Raw genomic sequence first — 12,083 nt, forward strand, 5'->3', positions numbered from 1 at the left:
CGCAGCACTAACTTCAGGAACTAATTCCAGATTAATATTCCAGGATAGTGCACAGACGTCCAACACTGTGCATTATTCCTTTACAGATAGCAAATATCCAAGGAAATTGAATGGAGGTGAAATTGGATGGAGCCATATTTAAAACTTCCACAGAATAAATTTCTTCTGCTCTGGGAAAAGGGGTCATAAGACATCAGGATATGTCCTCACCAATTTTGAGTGGTGCATCTGGGGCTGGAGTTGCATAGAGAAGATTCTCTGGTTTGAGATCACGATGGACAATCCCATTTTCATGGAGGTACTAAACAGGGAATATAATAAAATAACATTCATTTAATTATATTTATGGTTCCAACATTTATATTTATTATTTTCAGAATTGTAACAATCTTTACTAAGTTACGTGATTCAACAACACACACATATTATAATTTAAAAATAAGCACCATAAAGAAAAATGCTTTAAACTATACATCATTCTAGAATAGCATTTATATACATATATATATATTTACCTAGAAGTGAAATGCAATTTAAATGATATACAACCAATTGCCAGAAATAAAATATTTACCCCTCAGAGAATATTAGTTGCAGTTCCCTTTATGCATATCAGCTCAGACTGGCTAATTATTATTATAATAAGGTTAAGGTGTTGTGTCTTGAAATTTGTCTGGTTTATTATGTGAAAAGCATAATTGTATGTTTTATCTTACAAATTCACAACCATGGCAAAGACTTCAAATTATTGTTTGAACAGACATTTAGATGTGAGTAATTATCATAGAGAACACATCCAATCCATGACCGTGGTAGCGTAAAAGAATGAAAGAAGTTGGAAGAGTGTGAAAGAAGAGGGAGGCATTGGGAAGTCCTAGGGGCAGCTGTGGGGCAAAGGCGACAGGTTCGGCCAGTTGCTGTCAGGCAGGAATGCAGGCCCTGGCTGCTGGCTCTTGTGACTTTTCAAGGCAAGATGGAAATTCATACTTTTTTATGTAAAATATTCCAAATTTTAAATGTTGGCAATGAAGTTTAAACCCTGTATGGGCAGACAAAAACACTCTGCAGTCTCTGATTCTTGCTCTGGAATTTAAAATAGTCCTTGACACTCAGTAGATGCTCAATTAAGTACATGAATACACCTTTTTTCTGACTCTGCTTCTTAAACCCTTTTTGAGGTTTTGCTGCTAGGCTTCCCTTTTGCTGTTAACTCCCCTTAACTGTTTGTCTACCCCTTCCCTATACTTTTCATAGCCCCCAAAATGTACAGGTGTGTAAAAAAGTTGTGTGGTATGGGACTGTAACTACTTTTAATGTTTTATTATTTAAGTTTTAACTATAAAATTATATATTACTTGGGCGATACATTTTTAAAAATAAGTTTTATGTAACTGGCAGGCATTTCGGGTTTGCTTATCCTGAATACCACCCATCTGCTACATACGATGTGCTCTGAATATGAATAAATACATTTAGTCGGTGACTATGTCTGGTCTCAAATTAACTAAACGAACTATGTAATGACATTGCTAGCAGTTTAAGAATGTTCTAGTTCAAACCTGTTCCTTAAGCTCCAGCACGATTTCTCCGCCTGCCTCTGTCTCATCTCCAGCTGGCTGTCTCACATGTACCATCAGCTCTACGTGTCCGGAACGGAACTACTGACCTTCTCCAAGCCGGGTTCTTCCAGCTTTTCCCACCGCAAAAGGTGGTCTCTCCCTCCACTCAAGGGTTCAAGCCAGAGACGGATTCCCTCCCCCTCCCTCTGGCCTCCAGCAGAGTCACAACAGTGTAGGTTCTAATTCCCAAATCTCTGGAGCCGCCCCGCCTCTCTCCGCGTCATTGATGATCACAGCAGTCCCTTAACTACCCCTTTGATTTTCAGGGTGTCCCCTTCAACCAGCTCTCCACAGGGCAGCACAGGGAACCAGGGCATTTCTCCTCCTTGGGAAACTCTCCACGGGGTTCCCATTACTTTATTCAACTTTCAAGGCCTTGGCCATCTGGCTCCTGCCCCCCCCTCCAGTCTCATATTCTTCCACTTTCGCCTCTATTGCTCGGCTCTGCCCACACTGACTTTCTTGCAGTTCCTCAAGGGCCCTAATCTCTTTGCCACCTCAGCACCCCTGTCCCGCTGCCCTCTCCTTGGGAATGCGTTTTTACCCTTCCCACCCGGCCAGCTCTCCTCGCCCTCAGGACAGAGCGACAATGTCAGTTTCTCAGGGGCTGCACGTATATGCCCCTAACGTATATGCCCACTCTTCTATGCTCTCATCAGTTCCTCCTGTTTTCCTTTACAGCATGCCTGCTTCTTTGCAAGCTTTATGTTCAGGATGTCTACCTCTTTAGACTGAAATCCTGTGAAGACTTGGAAATTTTTATCTGCTTTCCCAGATCCTGGTGCTTGGCACTAAATATGCACTCAATAAATACTTTTCAATGATTAATACAGCTCTCAATTTTCCTATTGAGGAAATGAAATTCCTTTGGTATAATCTGCATTTTAAATTTATTTACCATTGTTAATTTGTAACAGAAGTTAGAATTTTTGTGCTTACACTGTAGCAGTAATCTCCACAGCCACATCACTTTGATAATTTTAGCTGTAATAGGCTCAGCATCCGTGCGCATATGGAACATACTATACTTATTGTTTACAAGTACGTAGTTACCTCAAAGATGCTCACTGAGTATCCGTTAGATGAATTAGATTTACAGCACCATTTTGAGAAAAGCCCAAACTCAGTAAGAACATTTTAACTGAAGATAAGGCAAAAGGGTTTCATCTTTCAAATGACGTTTTGAATAATTACATAATCAGCTTTTGTTCTGTTGTAGCATTCAGTTGACAGTTACGGTTGGACTAATTTCTTCACATCCTTTGAAGTTGATCTGAATATCTAATACAGAATATGCCTCAGGGAGTTTGGGGAATGACAGCTGAAAATTTATCTCTTGGTTTTCTCTTCAGTTTCCTTCGTGTCTGAAACATTCGTAAATTGTACTGGCCAATGTAGTAAAATGGAACTGAGCAGTGACTCGGCCAGCTATGCCAACACGTTAGTGCAAGTGGGCAAGCCAGAGGGCTCCCTGCTGGATCCAGTGGTGAGCCTGCTGCTCTCCCTGCAGTAAGGTTCACAGGAGCTTTAGGTTTTGGGTGTGGCCTAGAAGTGTCTGGATAAAGCAAAGCATTGCTGAAAAATGTTTGCTGGCATAGCAGTATCATGGGGAAAGTGAGCAGGATGCTAACAGAGAAGATAACTGAATGCCACTGAGTGGGGAAACCTGGGCTGTCACATTAGGGTAGATGTTGGGGGAGAGGTCGGGAGGAACAGAGAGACTTCAGTTGTTTCTGATTTTGGTATGAGTCTCCTGGCGTACGAAGTCAGAATGGGAAAATATGGAGAGTTCCAACAGGTTGCAAATTCATTTTCTCTGTCTATTTATATATGTGCATGTCAGAAAACTCTCTTAAGTACATGTTTCCAAGAGTGGTCTATATAGCACTGGTGGAAAACGCCATTTACCTGTACTATTTTCCTTAGCTTCAACTCAAAACCTAAAACATTCACTCAACTAAGACTTCAGTGAAACACTTATTGCTTTTAATAAGTGAATGGTTATTATTTTTAAGTTAGGTATTATGCAAAAAATAAATGGAGAAAAGCAATGTGCTTTGATTTAAACATAAATCATTTAAAAATAAGTCTCACACTGAAAGAATACAAAAATATAGGGTATCCCAAAAAATGTATACACACACTTTGAATAATTATAAAGGCAGTGTTTATTAAAATACATTTCATTTTCAAAACTGAGCTTATCAGCTGTTAAAGTGTGTATGCATTTTGAGGGGGGGGCACCCTGTATAAAGAAAACTGAAGTAATGTACCTGTAATCAACAAATGAACCAATATATAAAATGTATTTGTATATAAGATCATAGCAAGTGCATGCTGTGAGGCAATTGTCCCAGGGGCTGTTGAGAATGTCTAAAGAGGATAAGCATGTGATAATTTCATCTTCTTATATCCAATGCATGTGTCCAGATTTGACAAAAGGTGAGATTTTAGGACTGGAGGCTATAAAAAGTTTTTACCAATTTAATGGAGTCGGTAACCAGGAGATAATGCATAGCTTGAAATGAGGTCCAAAAATAATCTGCAGTTACAGAGAAAGAAGCAGCAAACACATTTTTATAAAATGAGAAAGAGGAAATCAGGTTGGAGAGCAAGAAAATCAAAGGAGCTCCTGAGTCTGCATGCTCTGGTCAAGCAGAGTCTACAGTAGACAGAGAGGCTGACCTCTCTGTTCTGTCTGGAGAAGCTGATTGCACAGGATTGAGGATGAATGTAGAAAGCACTCTATCCTCAGGCAAAGAGGTGAGTTTCTTCATGAGGAAGAAGAAGCTGGAAGAAACATTATGAGAGATGACTGCGATTCGGACTACAGTCCATGCTTCACACCATTAATAAGTTAAGAGTGCATATTTGGGATGCATTAGAGAAAGTTCCTAGATACGAGTGAAAATTTTATCAACTATGACAGAGTGAAAATCAGTGCATTTTTCTTAGAAAACATTTATATCCACAGATGTAGAAATGGTTCTTAAATCAAATATGTATCAAAATAGAAAGTGGGATTTAAAAAAATGACCCAAACATACTTTACCATTTGGTCTTTCGAAAGTATGCAATCACCCAAAGCCCAAACTCTCATTTAAGCAGACAAAGATAATACCGATGCTCTGAATTCAGGGGTGTCTAGACATGTAATTAAACTCTCTCTATGGTCTTAACAAAAACTGCGTTATTGTGTAGTGAAAGCCAGTGCATAGTAATTTAGTTTAATTACAGCTATGCTATGTTTGATGGGCTGTGTGAGGCTAATTCATAATGTCTCAAGAGTTAGTAGGGGGAAGTTTGAATCTCTTTAAGAATCTAACAGGACAAAGAATCAGTTATTTAAAAAAAGGGAAACAATGTTCTGACTATACTTCTTCTATTGGGAAGAAAAATTAAACTGCATGAATGAGCTCTTCTCTACTCCTCAGAAAATTTAGAACCAAGATACATCAGTTTAAGTAAGAACTTCATAGTGAACATTCTACTTTTGGGTTGTATCTTCTTTGGAGAGCTGCCATTACCTTTGTCTTTACTCTAGAACTCTATGATGCCTTTAGCATGGTCAACAGAATATATGAGAATAGTAGTAGGTGATTATCTCCTATGACCTGATCAACGGGCAAGGTTAGGTCTGACTGGCTGTGAGATCTGTGCTAGGCCTTGATCTGTAGAGAATCATACGACTGGAGAAATCCACAGTAGGCAAAGCAGACAGTTCTGGGGTCCCTTAGGCATTCTCATTATTTCAGTCGTTTTTGATGCCTCCTTTCCTCTCACTAGTTTTGGCCAGTCATAATTCCAACTCCAAAATACATCTCACATTTACTCTTTTCATTTCCACGGTCGCTGCTCAATACAGTCCTTCATATCCTGTGCAGGCACTATTACCATTTGTCTCCTAGCCATCCCCATACATCCCTACACCTAAGTCCTCTTTCTAAAACACATTTGTTACAATTGATGCACCTACACTGACACATCATCATCACCCAAAATCTGTAGTTTACATTACAGTTCTCTCTTAGTGTTTTACATTCTATGGGTTTGGAAAAATGTACAATGACATGTATCCATCATACGGTATCATACAGAGTATTTTCACGGCCCTAAAAATCTACTGTGTTCCACTTATCCCTCTCTCCTGCCCACCCCAACCTCTGGCAACCACTGATCTTCTTATTGTCTCCATGCTTTTGCCTTTTCCACAATGTCATATAATTGGAATGATACAGTATGTAACCTTTTCAGATTGGATTCTTCCACTTAGTAATATGTACTTAAGGTTCTTCCAAGTCTTTTCATGGCTTGATGGCTCATTTCTTTTCAGTGGTTAATAATATTCCATTGTCTTTATGTACCACAGTTTATCCATTCACCTACTGAAGGACATCTTGATCACTTCCAAGTTTTGACAATTATACATGAAGCTGCTGTAAACATTCATGTGCAGGGTTGTGTGTGGACATAAGTTTTCAACCCCTGCTGGGTCTTATGGTTAAGAGTATATTTAGTTTTGTAAGAAACTGTCTTCCAAAGTGGCTATCCCATTTTGCATTACATGGGAGTTCTTGCTGCTTTACATTGTAACCAGCAGTGCTCTGGATTTTGGTCTTTCCAATAGTTGTGTAGTGGTATCTCATTGTTGTTTTAATTTGCATGTCCCTGATGACATATGATGTGGAGCATCTTTTTATATGCTTATTCACCATGTGTACATTTTCTCTGGAGAGATATCTATTAAGGTCTTTGGCCCATTTTTAACTCGGGTTGTATGTTTCTTATTGCCGAATTTTAGGAGTCTTTTATATTTTGGGTAACAGTCCTTTATCAGATATGCCTTTTATAAATACTTTTCCCAGTCTGTGGCTTGTATTCAAATTCTCTTGACATTGTCTTTCACGGAGAAGTTTTAAACTTTAATGAAGTCCAGCTTATCAACTATTCCTTTCATGGTTATACTGTCATAACAAATCATGCTAATTCCCTTTAGCCTGTATTTATCATCATTTCTGATACTTAAAAGAAAGTCAGATGAATACATGAAGTCCTAAACTCTTACAAGCTGAGTTCTCTAGGTCTCTCTCTATGTTGCTGGACTTAACACTGAGGAACAAAAAAGATCCGTTCTACAAGATGTTGAAGGAGGAGCTGGCAGGGCTTGCACTGTGAAGCACAGGGGGCTGCTACTTGAGAGTTATCCTGGCCATCAGCAGACTCTGGAGCCAAGCACGCCGGGTATGATACATCTGGATAATCAGCCCCTGAGAGCTGCACTATATTTTAGTGCCCACAAAACTGCCATAAAAGGGCAACTGCTTGTGAAGAAATACAATAATTGAATGGAAGTTGAATCTGACTACACAGAATTGAGTAAGTCTTCTACCCAGTTTGTTGCTGTTGTACCATATTGGGCATGTCAACTTTTGCTGCTACCGTCACTCTGGATATTGACAAAGTTACAGAGCTGATTGCACCTGAGAGAGTCGCATCTGTGGAGCTATTATTATTCCCACCCACTCTTGTCCTAAAAAGGATTGAATATGTACTTGCACACATCTTTAACTTATCTGAGACAGATTTTTAAATCTAACATATACAGTGTTTCTCTTTCGTTACGTCAAGTAAGTAGTTTTCAAGAATTGAATCCAAGAGTAAAAAAGCAGAGGGAAACATAAACAGGCACACCTGCTCCAATGCACCTGTGTTTTAAAAAAGATGTGTGACTTTTTTTTTTCCTTTAAAATGGATGTATCTCACTGGTCCTGTTTCAGTGTTAGCCCTTGAATTCCGGCACTTGGCGCTTAGGTCTGCTCATCTGGGCCTCTGGCCTCGGCCCCACCTAGTCTATAGCGGGGTACAGGAGAGGGAGGCAGGCAGCAGAGGGATCAGTACCATGAACTCTGCAGTCATCTTTTATTTGCATTCTAATCCTGATTCTGCCACGGCAGCTGTGTGACCTTGAAAAAGTTACCTCACCTTTCTGAGTCTCAGTTTCCTCATTTGTGAAATGAATATAATGAGACACATAGCCTGATAGGTGTGAAGATTAAGTGAAATAATGTACATAAAGCTTTTAGCTAAAGCCTGGTCCACAGTCAATGCTTAATAACACACAGTAGTGATGGCTGGTATTATTGAGATAGTTATTATTAGGTTTTAGTCACATTTAGTCCAATTACATATTCCTTTTAAGACTGTATCTTCTTTCGGTTTTCTGGTAAAATACAGCATAAGCATTTAGCTCCTTTACTAAATGGCTCATTACACGGATAAACCGAAGGTATGACCATTGCGAATCAGTGTGTAACAAGGCTCCCAGTGATACGAACTTACAATAAGATGGCATTTCCAGAATTCTGCAGGATTCAGAGCCAATAAGCCTTCAGTGTGGCTAAGTTTCTGTAACAGCAATTTCACAAGCAAAAGTCAAGAAAATAATTTAAAAGTTAGATATTGTGGTTTTGGATCAGCTGCAACATTCAAAGGAACATTTTAAAGGATAAATCACACAGATGGTCAGAACCTACGGCACGTTCTACATATTATTCATAGAAGTGCAAGTCATTCAAGGTTAGATCTTGAGAAGTAGAAACCAAGAATGGAATGCAAAATATACATATGACAAATTACATTTCTCAACGTGGATTTCCCCCAGCATCTATCATCATGTGAAGGTCTATGAAATTGCATATCTTTTCCAAAACACAGAGAAATATGTCCTGTATATTTATTTAGATATTACAACCATATGTTCCCTGAAAAGTGCTCTCGTGCAGAGTTGGATTAGCATTATCATTTTTTAAAGTAATGCGATTTTGTAAAGTAATGTGATGTAACAGTTTCTTGAATTATTAAATGTATTTGAAGTCCTGTTGTATTGTAGACACCATGAACATAAAGCCAGTTCCAAAATATTCCTAGCATTTAAAATGCTGAGATACTAAACAAAATGTGCAAATAATTGGATTCAACTCAATGAGTATATTTGTATCTGTTATGTGCTATGAATACAGAAAAGTATATGGAGTGTGTGTGTGTGAGGGGGGAAGAAGGCAGATGAGAAGAATGACAGACATAGATGAATAAGTCACTTTTCCTAGTCTAGAGATACCTGCCTACTTCAGAAGACAGGCCCCTGTACAACTAACCATAACACAGCAGTGGTAGAAAACGCCATGGGAGTAAAGAGAAGAAAGTACATTTGTTGAAATTCTGAACTTACATCTCTCAGGAATAGTAAAAGTAAAAATGAAAACAAATGTATGTAGATAGCTTCAGAATGTATTAGAGGTGAATGAAGGAGTGGGTAGAACCTTAGATTAGGGCTCAGAAGTTCTCTAAGAAACGGGCCAGAAAGTCAGCAAAACCAAAATAGACGAAATGTTTCATCTGCTTTGAGTTAAAGAGATAGTGAAGAAAATTATCAAAATCCTACAAGACTGCTTAAATGAATGAACTTTTGAACAGACTGAAACTGAAAATACCCAGAATCCCAAAGGCCAACGAGGAAGACTTGTAAACTACCTGGCAAAGTCGTGAGGCCTAGATTAGGAGCTTTAACAGCTTTGGTTCCCGTTTGTGCAATCCCTGAGACTGTGAACATGCTATAGACTTTGGGGATGTAGTCAGGGTTACTAATCACTTCGGCCTTAAAATACAGAGATTATGCTGGATTATCCACATGGGCCCAATGTAAATAAATATGTGAGCCTTTCAAAGCAGAAGAGGAAGGCAGAAGAGTCAGTCAAACAGATTCAAAGCATGAAAAGGACTGGAGGAGCCGTTGTAGGTTTGGAGGTGGAGGGCGTCAAGTGTCAAGGCAATAAAAAGAAACTGAATTCTGCCAACAAACGGCATGAGCTTGAAAGCATTTCCTTCTCAAAGCCTCCAGAGAAAAAAGCAGCCCTGCTGACACCTCGATTTTGAAGTTGTGAGACTCCAGTCATTTATGTCATGCCTCACTTCTGACCTACAGAACTGTGAGATAATAAATGGGTGGGGTTTTTTTTAAGCTTTTAAGCTTGTGGTAATTGGTTATGCATCAATAAAAACTAAATACATAAATGGAAAGATTACCAAGGCATATTGTAAGGGGAAATACATAAATGGAAAGATTACCAAGGAATATATATAAGTCAGACAGGAACATGAAAAAACAAATGTATATAAGTATATTGCATACTTATATTTTTATGTGCCAAGAGGCCACACACAGCCTTAGCCACAACCATCATTCCTTCTTTTTGATCACGGACCTGTGTTTGAGCTTCATACATAACATATGGCAAATAACTTTGAAAATGTTTGAAAATACTGTGGTTAATACTCTAAAGTACCAGAATTGATTCCTAACATGTAAAAAAGGAGAAAAAACAAGAGAAAAGAATAGAAAAAAGAGCATGAGAACACAGAATATCTTCTACATATTGAGAAACAAGCAAACAAACCAAAACACTTATGAGTGAATGAACCTCTGAAAGGCCTGAAAACAAATGACATTCAAGTTTATCCGGTGTCTGGGTGTTTGGGCTTGATTAGATTAAATACATTATGTTAGGTAACGAATGCACCATGCCCTTATTATAGAGAGTAGGTTGGTCTGCATGTAATAGGTAGAGCTCTAAGAATGACCCCTCTGTGGAATTTGCCCTCATATTTAACACCTTTGAGTGTGGATGGTATCTATAAATATGATGAGGTAACATTCCTACGACTATATTAACTTAAATGACGAAGAAGAGATTATTCAGGTAGGCCTAATCAAATAACATGTGCCCTTGAAAAGCAGAGAATTTTCTTTGGCTGGCAGCAGAAAAAGAAGTCGGGAACTGAAAGCACTTTAGCTGCCTTTGACGTGGAGGGAGGTATGTGCCAAGGCACGCAGACAGCCTTCAGGAGCGGAGGAGCCCCTCGCCGACGGGCAGTGAGGAAGCAGGGGCCTTGGTCATACAGTCTCATGGGAATGAATCTGCCCAACAGCCTGCATGTGCTATGAAGTGGATTCTTCACCAGAGCCGCCAGTTAGGAGCCCGGCTGACCAACACCTTGGTTTCTACCTTGCGGGCCTCTAAGCAGAGAACCCCACAGAGCTCTCTGAACTTCAGACCCACAGACCTGTGAGATGATGAGTCCTTTGAAGTTGATAAATTTGTGGTAATTTGTTATTCAGAAATAGAAAACTAGTATACAGGGTATTTTGCAGTTAGCAAATGGTGTACTAAAGAACATAAAAACTTAATATACAAGTGCCATATATCTTTTAGTGACTCCAGGTAGTAGGGACTAAAGATGTGCTCAACAAATATTTGCCATTTGTTTGGTGAATGAGTGCATGAATGAATAGATGATTTAAGCAATGAACCACCTTTGGTTAGTCAAGTTACCCAACAAATATTTCTGAAATGCCCAATATGTATCAGGAACATTCTGGATATTGGACATAGTACAGTGAGGTCCATGACCTCACGAAATTTATATTTTAGTTTCAAACAAGAGTTCAATTCCAGAGACTAGAGTTTCTCATGTTGGAGAGCCATTGGAGCGCCATGGATGAAGTGGAGTGCTATTAATAAAGGCCCGTGGACAAAGAGAATCACAAGGTCAGCAAGGGAGGTTTTCAAGAAGGACCTTGAAGCCACACAAAGAGGGTAAATGTGATTGCAGACACTGGAGGGTTAAGTGGGGAAATGCTGTGATATGATACATCCTTTTATCTTACAAAGCAAGAAGGATCCCAAATGTCCAAACAAAGTCTTTTAAATATCACAAAATAAACATGGGGCAAACTGATAACTACAGAGATGCCAATGTAATAATCTCCAACTTGCAGGTGTGCTGTGCCAAATTTCCAGGTAAGAGTTATACTTTTGCTGCCACATCAAGAAAACAAAGGACAGCCTATCCGGGTGTGGCTCAGCGGTTGAGCATCGACCTAGGATCCAGGCAATTGCAGTTCGATTCCCGGTCAGGGCACATGCCCGGGTTGTGGGCTCAATCCCCAGTTGGGGGCGTGCAGGAGGCAGCCGATCAATCACTCTCTAATCATTGATGTTTCCATCTCTCTCTCTTTCCCTTTCCTTTCCTCTCTCTGAAATCAATAAAGATATATTAAAAAAAAAAAGAAAGAAAACAAAGGATAGTTAAATGTGACTCACCTTTGTCCACCTTCCAAGCTTTGTATGTAAACTACTCATTTTCTTATATTTGCCAATATAACCAGACAACTTATATATAACTTTTAAAACAACTGGAATGTTTTATTAATGAAATCTGAGTTTTGATTATTTTTAAGTGTCCAGAGCATAGATAAGTTGCTCTTAATTTAATCCACCAATTGCTTATAACTTAGTAGGGAGAGACCTGATATTCCAGCAAAATGTTATGGATTTATGATATTTAGAAAAGTATTTCCTTAAAGAAAATGATCAGAGCAGACTCTGTAAACTTTAAGCAAAATTA

At 39.0% G+C, this 12,083-nt stretch overlaps 1 protein-coding gene across 2 annotated transcripts in view; it reads right to left on the bottom strand.

The window, feature by feature from the left end:
- The window catches only part of CAMK4 (calcium/calmodulin dependent protein kinase IV), a 137,263-nt gene that overhangs the window by 25,876 nt on the left and 99,304 nt on the right, over positions 1-12,083 (bottom strand). For both annotated transcript variants that reach the window (XM_081131141.1, XM_081131140.1), the window contains one exon: positions 211-301. In XM_081131141.1, the coding sequence (XP_080987267.1) occupies positions 211-301 (91 nt within the window). The remainder of the gene's footprint in view (positions 1-210; positions 302-12,083) is intronic.

This window comes from Miniopterus schreibersii (genome assembly GCF_964146895.1).
Source record: "Miniopterus schreibersii genome assembly, chromosome: 3".
In the NCBI taxonomy this organism is placed as follows: Eukaryota; Metazoa; Chordata; class Mammalia; order Chiroptera; family Miniopteridae; genus Miniopterus; species Miniopterus schreibersii.